A 15472-nucleotide genomic window follows, 5' to 3' on the forward strand; every position below is an offset into this window, starting at 1 on the left:
CCCAAAACCTGGCTAAAATACCCCAAAATCCTGCCAAAAAAACACCCCAAAACCCATTGAACAGCCCCAGGTGCAGCGCCAGATGGTCATCGGCATGGTCAGCATCCCAAACACTCCCAAAGACCCCCAAAATTCCCCCTCAATCCCTTGAAAATCCCTCCTGGACCCCCCCAGCCCTGCCTTGGGTGCTCCCTGGCCCTGCCAGGCCCCCCAAAAAAACCCCAAAACCCCCTGAATCCCCCCAGATTCCCCCCCAGCATGGTCCACTGACCCTGCCAGCCCCCAAAGCCCCCAAATCCCCCCAGGTCCCCCCTGAACCCCCTTTGTGCCCCCCAGGTGCTGGCCACGGACATGTCCAAGCACATGAGCCTCCTGGCCGACCTCAAGACCATGGTGGAGACCAAGAAGGTGACGAGCTCGGGGGTGCTGCTGCTGGACAACTACACCGACCGCATCCAGGTGGGTGGGGACCCCAAAAACGGGGCATGGGGGGGTCCTGGGGTGGACCTGGGGGTCCCCAAGGGGGTCTCGGGGAGGTTTCAGTGGTCCCCAAGGTGTCCTAGGGGTCCCTGAGCTGCGCTGCGGGATGTGTGGAGCCTGAGGGGGTCCAGGCCATTCTCGAGGTGGCCCTGGTGGCATCCCTGTCCCCAAGGTGACACCGCTGTCCCCAAGGTGGCCCAGGTGGCCCTGTCTGTCCCCGAGGTGTCCCTGGCCGCCCCCAGGTGACACAGGTGATGTCCCATCGCCAGGTGCTGCGGAACATGGTGCACTGCGCCGACCTGAGCAACCCCACGAAGCCGCTGGGGCTGTACCGGCAGTGGACGGAGCGGATCATGGAGGAGTTCTTCAGGCAGGGGGACCGGGAGCGGGAGCGCGGCATGGAGATCAGCCCCATGTGCGACAAGCACAGCGCCTCGGTGGAGAAATCGCAGGTGAGGGACACCTGGGGACACCTGAGATACACCTGGGGACATGGGGGTACATGGAGATCAGCCCCATGTGCGACAAGCACAGCGCCTCGGTGGAGAAATCGCAGGTGAGGGACACCTGGGGACACCTGAGATACACCTGGGGACATGGGGGTACATGGAGATCAGCCCCATGTGCGACAAGCACAGCGCCTCGGTGGAGAAATCACAGGTGAGGGACACCTGGGGACACCTGGGGACACACCTGGGGGGGACACAACAGGATCAGCCCCAGGTGTGACAGCGCCGCCAGCAGGAGATCACAGCTGCAGGTCCCTGCGACGTCCCCCCTGTCCCAGTGTCACCCCTACTGTCCCCTCACTGTCCCCATTTGCAGGTCGGGTTCATCGATTTCGTGGGGCAGCCGCTGTGGGAGGCCTGGGCCGAGCTCGTTCACCCCGAGACGTCCCAGGGCTGTCCCTGTGTCCCAGGGCTGTCCCTCTGTCCCAGGGCTGTCCCTCTGTCCCAGGGCTGTCCCTGTGTCCCAGTGTCACCCTGGCTGTCCCCTCACTGTGCCTGCTGTCCCTGCCCAGGTCGGGTTCATCGATTTCGTGGTGCAGCCGCTGTGGGAGGCCTGGGCCGAGCTCGTTCACCCACAGATGTCCCAGTGCTGTCCCTCTGTCCCAGGGCTGTCCCTCTGTCCCAGGGCTGTCCCAGTGCTGTCCCTGTGTCCCAGGGCTGTCCCTCTGTCCCAGGGCTGTCCCAGTGCTGTCCCTGTGTCCCAGGGCTGTCCCTCTGTCCCAGGGCTGTCCCAGTGCTGTCCCTCTGTCCCAGGGCTGTCCCAGTGCTGTCCCTGTGTCCCAGGGCTGTCCCTCTGTCCCAGGGCTGTCGCTGTGTCCCAGTGTCACCCTGGCTGTCCCCTCACTGTCCCCAGTGTCCCCTCACTGTCCCCATTTGCAGGTCGGGTTCATCGATTTCGTGGTGCAGCCGCTGTGGGAGGCCTGGGCCGAGCTCGTTCACCCGGACGCGCGGGAGATGCTGCGGGCGCTGCACGAGAACCGCGAGTGGTTCCGGCTCCGGGCCCCGCTCAGCCCCGAGCCCCCCCCGGCTCCGGGCCCCCCCCCGGGCCCCCCCCGCTTCCGCTTCGAGCCCCCCCCGGACGGGGACGGGCAGTGGGAGGGGGAGGGGCGGGACCCCCCCCCCGGAGCCCCCCGGGACCCCCCCGGGGAGACCCCCCGAGGAGGGGGAGGGGCGGGGGGCGCCCCCCCCGTGAGGGGGAGGGGAGGGGGCGCGGGGGGGGGGTCCCGGGATGGCACCGGGGGGGGGGGGCGGGGGGGGGTTATGGGGGGGGGGGGCTTATTTTGGTTAATTTTATTTATTAGTTTTAGTTTTTAATTTTTATTTTTCTAATTTTTTGTTTTTATTATTTTTATTCATTATTATTACTGATTATTTTTATTTGGATTATTTTTATTAATTGTTTCTATTTATTATTTCAATTGGGATGATTTTTACTTATTTTTTCATTGGGATTATTTTTTATTTGGGTTTCTTTTATTTCTGTTATTTTTATGCATTTATATTTTGATTATATTCATTATTTTTATTTGTATTTTTACTGGGATTGTTTTTATTTATTAATTTTTATTTGGGATTATTTTTATTTTTATTATTTTTATGTAATATTTTTATTGAGATTGTTTTTATTCAGACTTTTTTCCATTTGAATTATTTTTATTGGAATTTTTTAAATTGTCATTTTTTCCTTTTGGGCGATTTTTATTGGGATTATTTTTTTATTTGGATGATTTTTATTGGGATCGTTTTCATTGAAGTTTCATTTTATTGCAATTTTTTCCATTGGAATTATTTTTATTTGGTATTTTTTAAAAATTGGAATAATTTATTTTTATGAGATTTCTTCTCACCAGAATTGCTTTCATCGGAATTATTTTAATCAGATTTTTTTAATTGGAATTTTCTTCTTATTTTTTAAGAATTCTTTTATTGAATTCTTTTTATTGGGATTGTTTTATTGGAATTCTTTTTATTGGGATTCTTTTACTGGAATGGTTTTACTGGGATAATTTCAATGGAATTTTTTTCATTGGAATTATTTTGATTATTTTTTTAATCAGAATTATTTTAATGGGATTATTTAATCGGAATAATTTCCACTGGAATGATTTTACTGGAATGATTTTAGTGGAATTATTTATTCAGAATTATTTAATCAGAATAATTTATCAGAGTTATTTAATCGGAATTATTTTCTAGTAGAGTTATTTTTTAATGGAGGGATTTTATTTGGATTCCTTTATCAGAGTTATTTTTATCGGAATTATTTTTACCAGAATTATTTTTTATCTGAATCATGATTTTATCAGGATTATTTTTATCTGAATTATGATTTTACTGGGATTCTTTTTATTGGAATTCATTATTTTATTGAATAATTTTTATTGGGATTATTTTATCAGAATTATTTTTATCAAAATTATGATTTTATTTGGATTATTTTTATCGGGATTATTCTATCAGAATTATTTTCATCTGAATCATTATTTTATGGGGATTATTTTATTGGTATTTTATTTTTATCAGAATTATTTTATTTGGATTATTTTATCAGAATTATTTTTATAAGGATTAGTTTATTGAATTATTTTTATTGGGTTTATTTTATTTGTATTATTTTATCAGAATTATTTTTATCATTGATTTTATTGGATTATTTTATTTGGATTATTTTTATTGGAATGATTTTGTTGGATTCTTTTATTTGCATTATTTCCACCTGATTCATTTCGGGGTTCATTTGGGGGGGTCGGGGGAGGGGAATTTTATATTCTATTTTTTAAAAAACTCGAAAAGACAAAAAAAGGAGGAAAATTCCCCCCCCCAGAAGAGACCGGGGACCCCAAAAAAGGGGGGGAGACCCCAAAAAGGGGGGGAGACCCCAAAAAAGGGGAGACCCCAAAGGGGGGCTCCCCAGAAGCCATTAGATGGGGGGGCGGGGCAGAGCCCCCAAATTCGGGGTTTTCCCCCAAACTTTCCCCGCTTTGCACAGGGACCCCTCGCCCCCCGCCCCCCGCCAGGCGCAGCAATACCGGGGGACCCCTCCCCAATTTCGGGGGGCTCCTGACCCCAAACTCCCGATTTTATTTGGGGGGGGGGGGGGTCCCCATTTCTGGCCCTGCTGTAGCACTGGGGGGGGAGGGGGGGGTCACCCTGGGGGGGGGAGGGGATGGGGGGGGTCTTCACCCCTCCCCCACCCCCCCCAAACCCCATCCGAATTTGGGGAGGGGTCGCGCGGGGGGGGCGGGGTCGTGCAGAGCTTTTATTTTTGTACCGGCGGCGGCGGCGCTGAAAACCGCGGGAATTGTGGGGAGGGGGGACCCCGAAACCCCCCAAAAAACCCCAAAACCCTCGCGGGGGGGGCCGGGGGCGACCCCCACCCCCCAACCCATCCCCCCCACCCACACCTGGTCAGCCCCTTCTCCCGCCAGCGGCTCCAATAAAGCGGAGAAGGGAAAGAGCCCGGGGGTCGTTCTGGGTCTGGGGGCTTTGGGGATTTTGAGGGGATTTTTGGGGGGTCTCTGATTTTTTTGGGGGGGCGGGGCGTCACCGCTGTGGTGGTCTTGGGGATCCCGGGTGGGATCTGGCCGTACTGGGGGGGGGGGTCTGGGGTCTCCCCTGCCCGGAACCATCGCGGGCCGGAACGGCCGCGGCGGGAGCGCGGGGCCGGAGGGGGAACGGACCGGGCGGAACCATCGCGGCCGGAGCGCGGGGGGAGCCGGTGCCGAGCGGGACCGGGACGGTACCGGGAGGGCCCCGGGGCGGGGCGGGACCGGAGGGGTCCCCGGGGGCGGGGCCTTTCCCGGCAGAGCGGGGTCGGTACCGGGAGGGTCCCTGAGCGGGGGGGTTCCTGGAGCGGGGCCGGTACCGGGACGGTTCCGAGCGTCCCTCAGAACCCGCGCGTCCCGTCCCGGCAGCGAGAGGGTCCGGAATGGACGAGCCCCGGCTCCCCGGTGAGTCCCGTCATTTCCCCGGTGCCGGTTCCGGTTCCGGTGTCCGTTCCGCCGGTGACCCCCCCGGTCCCCTCAGACCTGCAGGAGGTTCCGGAGCCGCTGTCGGGAGGCTCCGTGACGGTGCCCGAGCCCCCGGGAACGGTGCGGACACGGCCCAGGTGGGTCGGGGGTCTCTGGGGCTGGGCTGCCAGGTAACCCAAAACCCCAAAAATGTACAAATGTACCCCGAAAATATCCCTCGGAACCCCAAAAACGTACCTGGGGAAGGGCCTGACACCCTGGAAAATGCACCTGGGCTGGGGAGGGGGGGAAATAAAACCAAAAAAATGGCTCTGGGGGGGGGGGATAAACCCCCAAAAACCTGGAAGAGGGGAAATAAACTCCAAAATTCACCTGGGTGTGGGGGAATAAACCCCAAAATGTTCCTGGGAGGGGGCAATAAAGGGGCTGGGCCTGGGGGAGCCCCCGGAGCCCCCTGAGCCTCGCTGGGCTGCGAGAACCCCAAATAAAAATGGGGAGACCCCGATTGGTGCCCTGGGATTTTGGGGAGCCTTCTGGGATTTTGGGATTGTCGTGGAATTTTGGGGAGCCCCCAAAGATTTTTGGGATCCCCAGGGATTTTGGGAGCCCCCAGGGATTTTGGGATCCCCAAGGATTTGGGAACTCCTCTGGGATTTTGGGGAGTCCCCCAGGGATTTGGGGTTCCCCCTGGGAATTTGGGATCCCTTGGGGATTTTTTGGGATCCCCAGGGATTTTTGGGGATTCTCAGCCCCCCCCGGAAGCCCCCAGCCCCCCGAGGACCCCTCAGGTGTGAAACCCTCCCGTTTATTGAGGCTGCAGCCGGAGCGATCCCGCTCGGCCCCCGCCCGCCCCGCTCGGGGCCAAACCCGCCGATTTTGGGATTTTGGGATTTTGGTACATTCGGCCCCTTCCCGGCGGGGTTCCCATCCCGGGGGGGGCCCGGGGGGATTCTCACCCCCCCCCCCCCCCCCAATCCAGCGGTAAAAAACGGCCCCTCCCCCCCCTTCCCCCCCCCCCCCCCCCCCCCCCGCACAAAAACAAAACCAAAAAAAAACCACAAAAAAACCCAAAAAAACCCCAAAATCCCCTGTGGGGCGGGGGGGGGGGGGGCAAGGAGGGACCCCCGGGGCGGGCGGGGGGGGTCCCCGTGTCCCCGGTTTTGGTTTTTGTCTCGTGGGTGGGGCCGGGGGGGCCCTTCAGCTGCCGTAGTGCATCGTGTTGGTGGTGATGGACATGGGGGAGGCCATGGAGAGGGGGGGGGCCCCCCATGGTGAACTGGCTCTGCAGGGGCGCGTAGTGCGAGCTGGAGCCGGCGCCGCCCTGAGCGCTCGAGGAACCTGGGGGGAAACGGGAAATGGGGGTCACTGGGGGGCAATGGGGAAATGGGGGTCACTGGGGGGCAATGGGGCACAGGGGGGCAATGGGGGTCACTGGGGGGCAATGGGGAAATGGGGGTCACTGGGGGGCAATGGGGCACAGGGGGGCATTGGGGGCACACAGGGACATGGGGGTCAGTGGGGGGCACTGGGGAAATGGGGGTCACTGGGGGGCACTGGGGAAATGGGGGTCACTGGGGGTCACTGGGGAAATGGGGGTCACTGGGGGGCAATGGGGGTCACTGGGGGGCAATGGGGAAATGGGGGGCAATGGGGGGCAATGGGGAAATGGGGGGCAATGGGGGTCACTGGGGGGCAATGGGGGTCACTGGGGGGCAATGGGGAAATGGGGGTCACTGGGGGCAATGGGGGTCACTGGGGGTAGTGCGAGCTGGAGCCGGCGCCGCTCTGAGCGCTCGAGGAACCTGCGGGGAAAATGGGGGACATGGGGGTCACTGGGGGTCAGTGGGGGCCATTGGGGTACATGGGGGTCAGTGGGGGTCAGTGGGGGGCACTGGGGGGCATTGGGGGCACACAGGGACATGGGGGGCAAGGGGGCACAGGGGGTAGTGGGAGCTGGAGCCGGCGCCGGTCTGAGCGCTGGAGGAACCTGGGGGGCACAGGGGGAAATGGGGGGGTCAGGGGCAATGGGGGGCACAGGGGGGCACATGCGGTGGGTCTGGGGGGTTTATTTGGGGAGGGGGCTCGGGGCTACCTTGCACGATGCCCGTGCTCATGATGGAGCCCATCCTGGAGTGGGTGTGGTTCACGATGCCGGTGTTGGCTGCGGTGTGGGGGGGAGGGCACGGTGAGGCTGGGGGGGTGTGAGACCCCTGAGACCCCCGCCCTCACTGTGAGACCCCCACCATCATTGTGGGACCCCCACCCTCACCGTGAGACCCCCACCATCATTGTGGGACCCCCACCCTCATTGTGGGACCCCCACCCTCACTGTGGGACCCCCACCCTCACCGTGAGACCCCCACCATCACTGTGGGACCCCCACCCTCATTGTGGGACGCCCACCCTCACTCTGAGACCCCCACCCTCACTGTGAGACCCCCACCCTCACTGTGGGACCCCCACCATCATTGGGAGACCCCCACCCTCACTGTGGGACCCCCACCCTCACTCTGAGACCCCCACCCTCACTGTGAGACCCCCACCCTCACTGTGGGACCCCCACCATCATTGGGAGACCCCCACCCTCACTGTGAGACCCCCACCATCATTGTGGGACCCCCACCCTCACTGTGAGACCCCCACCATCATTGGGAGACCCCCACCCTCACTGTGAGACCCCCACCATCATTGGGAGACCCCCACCCTCACTGTGAGACCCCCACCATCACCGTGGGACCCCCACCCTCATTGTGGGACCCCCACCCTCACCGTGAGACCCCCACCATCATTGGGAGACCCCCACCCTCACTGTGAGACCCCCACCATCATTGGGAGACCCCCACCCTCACTGTGAGACCCCCACCATCATTGTGGGACCCCCACCCTCACCGTGAGACCCCCACCATCATTGGGAGACCCCCACCCTCACTGTGAGACCCCCACCATCACCGTGGGACCCCCACCATCACCGTGGGACCCCCACCCTCACTGTGAGACCCCCGCCCTCACCGTGAGACCCCCACTCTCTTTGTGAGACCCCCCACCATCACTGTGGGACCCCCACCATCATTGTGAGACCCCCACCCTCACCGTGAGACCCCCGCCCTCACCGTGAGACCCCCCCTCACCCCGAGCCCCCCACTCACCCAGGGGGATCAGGTTGTTGTGCCCCACGTTGGAGCCCCCGGCGATGACGCTGCTCAGGTCATAGGCAGCCGGCATTCCTGTGTGGGGAGGGGGTCAGGGACCCCCAAAATGGGGGGTGACCCCCCCAGGACCCTCCCACACCCTCCAGGACACCCCCAAAGCCCCCAGACCCACCGGCCACGGCCATGCCTGTGCTCATGTTGTAGCTGCTGCCCGTGCTCCACATGTTCTGCCCAAGAACCCCCCCAGGACACCCCCAGACCCCCCAGAATGCCCCCAGGACCCCCCAGACCCCCCAATCCCCCCCAAAGCCCCCAGACCCACCGGCCACGGCCATGCCTGTGCTCATGTTGTAGCTGCTGCCCGTGCTCCACATGTTCTCTGACGGGGACGTGTAGTGGGAGCCGGGGGGGGGCGAGGGGGTCGTGCCCGTGTACCTGGGGATGGGGAGGGGGTGTCAGGGCTTGGGGGGGTCCCGGGGGGCCCCCCGGCCCCGCAGCCCCCCCCGGCCCTACCTGAAGAAGGGATTTTTCAGGTCCAGCAGGTTGGAGGATTTGGAGCCCGTCTGGTCCACCTGGGCCACGATGCTGATGTCGTAGCTCTGTCTGGGGAGGGGGGCACACCGTGAGACCCCTCCCCAAATACACCTGAGAGGGGCTGGGACCCCCAAACGGGGCACAGAGACCCCAGAGTGCCCCTGAGGGGTCCCAGCAGCAGCAGCAGGGTCGTGGCTGCCCCCCCAGTTATAAAAACGGCCCCAAAACTGGGCCAGGCCCCCCCCAGCCCTGGAACTGGGCCAGGGCCCCCCTCTGGGCCAAACTGGGCCAGGCCCCCCCACCTTACCCCAAACTGGGCCAGGCCCCCCCATCCCAGCCCAGCTCCAGAGGCAGCAGCGGATCCAGCACAGCCCAAACCAGGACACGGCTGGGGGGGATTGGGGAGCCCCCAGACCTGCCCCACGCCCCCCAGATCCCCCCTGCGCCCCCAGAACTGCCCCAAATCCCCTCAATTCCCCCCCAGACCCCTCCCCAAGCCCCCTGCCCACCTCTTGTTGGCGATGAGCAGGCAGGTCCCTGAGAGCGTGTCGCCTGTGCACCCCCAGAACTGCCCCAAATCCCCTCAAAGGCCCCCAAATCCCCCCAGTTCCCCTCAATCACCCCCAAATCCCCTCCCCAAGCCCCCCAAGCCCCCTGCCCACCTCTTGTTGGCGATGAGCAGGCAGGTCCCTGAGAGCGTGTCGCCCGCCTTGGCGAAGAGCGGCGACTGGAACAGGCAGCGCACCTGGTACCAGTGGGTCAGCGGCTCCGTGGGGGCCGTGGAGAGCCACACCGTCATTCTGGGGGGGCACGGGGGTCAGGGGGGCTCGGACGGAGCCCCGCCCCCCCGGGACCCCTCCCCAAATCACCCACATGGAGCCGATGAAGGCCACGTCGAACCAGAAGGCCAGGCCGTGCACCAGCCCCGAGTGCAGCATGTGGAACTTGAAGGGGATTTCTATCCTGGAGGACACGGGGGGTTAGTGGGGGGCGGGAGGAGACCCCCCGGACCCCCCCCCCCCAATCCCCCAGACCCCCCCAGGTGTCTCTCACCTGTGCAAGTCGCCCTCCTTGGCTTCCAAGAAGTTCACGGTGTATTTGACGGATTTGGCCATCAGAATCCGGATGTCGAAGGTGTCCTGGGCAAGGGGTGGGCAGGGGGGTTTGGGAGCGTCCTGGGCGGACCAGAGACCCCCAGAATGGGCAAGAGACCCCCCAGGATGGAGCAGAGCCCCCCAGAACAGCCCAGAGGCCCCCAGGGTCGCTCACCACCACGGGCTGCCTGAAGTACTCGTCCACGGCAGCGCCGCGCAGAGCAGAGAGATCAACGCCGTGGAACGAGGGCTGGTACCTGGGGAGAACCAAACTGGGAATACTGGGAACGGGAACTGGGAACGGGGGATGGGGACTGGGAACGGGGGATGGGGACTGGGAACGGGGGATGGGAACGGGGAATGGGGACTGGGAACGGGGACTGATCAACGCCGTGGAACGACGGCTGGTACCTGGGAATGGGGAATGCCAAACTGGGAATACTGGGAACTGGGAATGGGACTGGGAACCAGGAATGGGAACAGGAAACAATGGGGACTGGGGAGTGGGAATGGGGACTGGAACTGGGAACGGGACTGGGAACGGGGCCGGGGCCCGGTGAGGCTCACCAGAAGTTGGCCTTGGTGAACTGCTCCATGTAGAGCTGCTCGTCCGTGAAGGGCGCCAGGTGCACGTCCCCGATCGTGGGGAACATGTTCCCTGAGGGAAGGTCAGCCTTGGAGCCCGCGGGGTCCCGCGGCCCCCAGGGACCCCCGGCGACCCCCCCAAATCGAGCGCTCACCACTGGGCTTCAGGTACTTCTTGGCGTGCAGGTAGCTCTCGAGCATGCGCTCGTTGAAGAGCATGTAGCCCATGGGCTCCGAGATGATGATGTCCACCTGCTCGGGCAGCGACACCTCCTCCACCTTGCCCGGGATCACCACGATGCGCTCCGTCAGGTTGTTGCTCTTCACCAGCACCTGGGCAGGGGGCAAAGGGAGGGCTCAGGGCGTGGGGAGACCCCCGGGGTCCTGGGGACACCCCCAGGCTCGCCTCAGCCACGGTGCAGAGGGGCAGGGGGTCCCGGGGAGCCCCCCGCGCTCACCTCGGCGTGCTGGGCCATGGTGCAGAGGGGCAGGGGGAGGGGGTCCCGGGGAGCCCCCCGCGCTCACCTCGGCGTGCTGGGCCATGGTGCTCGCCTCCACCGCGTAGATCTTGCGTGCCCCAGCCTGCGCCGCGAAGAAGGAGAGGATGCCCGAGCCACAGCCCACGTCCAGCACGATCTGGGGAGGGATGGGGGTAGCTGGGAGCCTTAGGAGCCCCCAGGCTGAGCCCCTGCTGGATCCTGCCCAGAACCCAGCCAAAAACCCCACAAAAACCCAGCCAAGAACCCCCCAAAAACCCAGCCAAGAACCCCCAAAAACCCAGCCAAGAACCCCCCAAAACCCAGCCAGATTCTCCCCCAAAAACCCAGCCAAGAACCCCCCAAAAACCCAGCCAAGAACCCCCAAAAACCCAGCCAAGAACCCCCCAAAACCCAGCCAGATTCTCCCCCAAAAACCCAGCCAAAAACCCCCCAAAAACCCAGCCAAGAACCCCCAAAAACCCAGCCAAAAACCCCCCAAAAACCCAGCCAAGAACCCAGCCAGATTCGCCCTAAAAATGGAGCCAGATTCCCCCCAAAACCCAGCCAGATCTCCCCAAAAATGGATCCAGATGTCCCCAAATCTGAACCGGATCCCACCAAAACCCAAGCCAGGCTTCCCCCCTAAAACCAGGCCAAAGATCTGACTCGACAAAAACTGAGTCAGATCTTCCCAAAGCAAGCCGAATCCCCCCACAACGATCTGACTCCCCCAGAAGGAGCGGGGTCCCCCAAAACGAGCCGAATCCCCCCAAAACGAGCCGAACCCCCCAGAGGAGCCGAACGCCCCCAGACCTTGTCCTTGAAGTCGCTGTGGTTCTGCAGGATGGCCCGCTGGTACGTCCCCGTGCGCACGTAGTCCTGCATCATGTTCTGCTGCTGGGACAGGTACCCGTAGAACTGCCGGACAGACGGACAGGCCGTGAGCCCCCCGGCCCCGGCAGCGCCCCCCGGCCCTGGAACAGCCCCCCAAAAGCGGGGGTCCCCACCTGGAAGTACTGCACGGCCGAGGACTCCTCGGTGCGCTCGCTGAACACCGAGCGCTCCGTGTTGTGCCCGCGGCAGTTCTTGAGGATGTTGTAGAAGGAGCAGAAATCTGGGGTGCAAAGGGTTAATCCGGGGGTCACCGGGGGGTCCCGGGGCGGCGGGGGGGGCGCGCGGGGGGCTCCTCACCCGTGGGGGTCCCGAACTGCAGCAGCACGCTGTTGCAGCCCAGCGTGATGATGAAGGATTGCTTCCCCACGCGGCTGCACTCGGTGTCGCGCGACACGGAGCACTTGAACACGCACACCTCCTCATCTGGGGGGCAAAACGGGGGGAAAACGGGGAAAAACGGGAATGGGGGGAACACGGGAACGGGGGGAGACGGGAATGGGGAAGGGAAATGGGGGGAAATGGGAAAAAGGGGAATGGGGGGGAATGGGAATGAGAAAATGGAAAAATGGGAATGGGGGGAAATGGGGAAAAATGGGGGGAAAGGGGATAAAGGGGGGGAAATGGGAAAATGGGTGGGAGAATAGAGGGGAAAGGGGAAAAAATGGGAATGGGGGGGAAATGGGGAAAAATGGGGGAATTAGGGGGAAAATATTGGGGAAAACGGGAATGAGGGGGGGAAATAGGGAAAAATGGAAAGTGGGGGGGGGAGATGGGAATGGGGGGAAAATGGGGAGAAAAAAACAGGAAAGGGGGGGAATGGGAAAAAATGGGAATGGGGGGAAAAACAAGAATGGAGGGAGAAAATGGGAATGGGGAGGGAAATGGGGACAGAAAAACGGGAATGGGGAGAATAATGGGAATGGTGGGGGGAAAACGGGAAAAAGCAGGAATGGAGGGGAAAATGGGAAAAATGGGAATGGGGGACACAAAAATCGGGAATGGGGAGGGGGAAAAAGGGAGAGGAGGGTGTGGGGAGGGAGAACGGGGCGGGAAAACCGGGAGGGACAAGGGAGGGGACAGAGAGAAAAGTGAGGGGAGCGCCGGGCCCGAACCGTCCCCACGGAGCGGCACCCAGCACAATTAACCTAATTAACCTCTAATTACCGCGGGGAGGGCTCCTAAAGCACGGCCCGTGGGGGGGGGGGCGGCCGGAATTGCCGTCAGAAACGGGGATTTGGGGTTCGAGGGTGGAACGGAACGGGATGGAGGGGTCGGGAACTGCCCCGGGAACCGGGAACGGCCCCGGGAGGCAAAAACGGGACCGGGGACCGGAGCCATCCCCGGGACCGGGAGCGGCCCCGCGGTGCCCCCGGCCGGTAAAACCGGACCCGGCCGCTTCCCAAAAATTCCCGGTTTGCCCCCGGGGTCCGGCGGCCGCGGGGAGTTCCCGGAGGGCCCGGGAGCGGCGGGAGCAGCCGCCGGTACCGGGCCCGGAGCACCGGGAGCCCGCGGCGCTTTGTGGCGGCTCGGGAGCGGCAGATGCTCCGCGGCTCCGCCGGCCCCGCGCACAAAGGCGGCTCGGGAGCGGCTCCGGTTGTGATCGGGCCCGGCCGGTACCGGAGGAGCCGCGGGCCCGGCCATGCAGCGGCCGCCGTGCCTCAGTTTCCCTCCCCCGGTATCGGTGTCAAACCGCGCGTTCGTGACGGAATTAGCGCCGCCGTTAATGAGGCCGAGGGGAGGGGACCGGGGGTCGCACCGACCACAACCGGAGCCGCGGGAACCCCGAGCACAAAGCGCGGGAGGCGCCGGGTTTGGGGAGAAAAGGAGGAAAAACCTCAAAGAACGGGAAAAAAAACCAAAGAACGGGGAAAAATCCCAAAGAACGGGGAAAAACCCCAAAGAACGGGAAAAAGCCTCAAAGAACGGGAAAAAAACCTCAAAGAACGGGAAAAAAAACCTCAAAGAACGGGAAAAACCTCAGAGAACGGGAAAAACCTCAGAGAACGGGAAAAGCCCCAAAGAACGGGAAAAGCCCCAAAGAACGGGAAAACCGAGACAAAGAGGAGCCGGCGGCGCCGCCGCCCCCCGCGGGCCCGGAACCGGGGGGTGCCGGAAGGTCACGGAATTGGGGCCGATTCGGGCAAAAGTGGCCGGGGGGGGGGGGATGGATGGGAATGAACTTTCGCAGCCTCCGGGAAACGCGGGGGCACCGGGACCCCTCCCCAAATCCCGATCTGCCCCCGAGGAGACCCCGGGACCCGGCTGGGGGGGCGGCAGGGCTGAGACCCCCCCCCAAAAGTGAGGAACATTTAAAATCCACTTAAAGCCCCCCCAGCCCCCTTGTGGACCCCTCCCCATGCCCTGAACCCCCCAAACCCCCCCAGACCCCACAAACCGCCCACCCCAAACCCCCCATCCCCATTGACCCCTCAGGGCCCCCCCCAGCCCCCCATTGACCCCTCAGGGCCCCTCCCCGCCCCCTCCCCATCCCCAGAGACCCCTCAGGGCCCCTCCCCGCCCCCCCCGACCCCTGAGGGCCCCTCCCCCCTCCCCTCAGCCCCCCACGCCCCCTCCCCCGCCGGGCCCCCCGCCCCTCCCGGCTCACTCACGGCCGTAGAGGGCGATGGCGGCGCTGTCGGGGCCGGTGCGGACCTCGAGGCGCAGCGGCTGCTGCTCCTGGTGCCGCTGGATCTCCCCGTTCGCGTCCCCGACCGTGAGGAGCCGCACGCCGGGGAACACCGACACCGCGGCCATCTTGGACCGCGCCGCGCCCCGCCCACCCGGGGCCCCGCCCCCCGACCCGGCCCCGCCCGCGCCGACCCGGGCCCCGCCCCGGGATGGGCACGCCCATCCCGCGGTGGCCACGCCCCCAAATCCCGGCGGCGGGAAGGGAGGGGGGCGCCCCCTGGCGGATGGGAGGGCACCGGGAACGGGCACCGGGAACGGGCACCGGGAACGGGCACCGGGAACGGGCACCGGGAACGGGAACAGGAACGGGAACAGGAACGGGGACACCGGGAATGGGAACGGGACACCGGGAACGGGCACCGGGAACGGGAACAGGAACGGGAACAGGAACGGGGACACCGGGAATGGGAACGGGACACCGGGAACGGGCACCGGGAACGGGAACAGGAACGGGAACAGGAACGGGGACACCGGGAATGGGAACGGGACACCGGGAACGAGCACCGGGAACGGGAACAGGAACGGGAACAGGAACGGGGACACCGGGAATGGGAACGGGACACCGGGAACGGGGGCACCGGGAATGGGAACAGGAACGGGAACAGGAACGGGGACACCGGGAATGGGAACGGGACACCGGGAACGGGCACCGGGAACGGGAACAGGAACGGGGACACCGGGAATGGGAATGGGACAGCGGGAACGGGCACCGGGAATGGGAATGGGACACCGGGAATGGGAATGGGACAGCGGAAACGGGCACCGGGAATGGGAACGGGACACCGGGAACGGGTCACCTGGAATGGACACCGGGAATGGGAGCAGGACACTGGGAATGGGAGACCGGGAATGGGAACGGGACCCCGGGAATGGGACACGGGGAATGGGAACGGGACACTGGGACACCGCAATGCAGCAGCTTTATTTGAGAGAGAACGTGCCGGAGCCCAGGCAGGACCAAGAGGGGGGGGAGGGTCCGCCAGGAGGGCTCCCGGTGACCGGATCCGGGACACCGGGATGCGCTCCCGGCTCCGTGTCCTCACCGGGAAGGTGAGAGGGACAGCTGGGACCCCCGGCACCCCTGATGGG

General features: G+C 61.9%; 2 protein-coding genes across 2 annotated transcripts in view; one reads left to right on the plus strand and one right to left on the minus strand.

Annotated features, from left to right (window-relative positions):
- PDE4A (phosphodiesterase 4A) overlaps positions 1–5134 on the plus strand; it is an 18635-nt gene extending 13501 nt beyond the window's left edge. Inside the window, 5 exon segments of the mRNA XM_058821349.1 lie at positions 337–459; positions 750–932; positions 1869–2080; positions 3979–4006; positions 4904–5134. Coding sequence (XP_058677332.1) covers positions 337–459; positions 750–932; positions 1869–2080; positions 3979–4006; positions 4904–5134 — 777 coding nt within the window.
- A 1023-nt stretch (positions 5135–6157) lies between these two features.
- Positions 6158–14453, minus strand: CARM1 (coactivator associated arginine methyltransferase 1). The gene is given in 17 exon segments (XM_058821432.1): positions 6158–6220; positions 6222–6298; positions 7053–7121; positions 8107–8184; positions 8432–8544; positions 8623–8712; positions 9306–9443; positions 9517–9606; positions 9697–9782; positions 9913–9994; positions 10305–10395; positions 10478–10655; positions 10848–10958; positions 11615–11719; positions 11809–11915; positions 11993–12118; positions 14305–14453. Coding segments are annotated over 17 exon segments (1749 nt in total). The 5' UTR covers positions 14450–14453.
- Between the last annotated feature and the right edge of the window lie 1019 nt (positions 14454–15472).

The sequence above is a fragment of the Ammospiza caudacuta genome, chromosome 29, assembly GCF_027887145.1.
Source record: "Ammospiza caudacuta isolate bAmmCau1 chromosome 29, bAmmCau1.pri, whole genome shotgun sequence".
Classification (NCBI taxonomy): Eukaryota; Metazoa; Chordata; class Aves; order Passeriformes; family Passerellidae; genus Ammospiza; species Ammospiza caudacuta.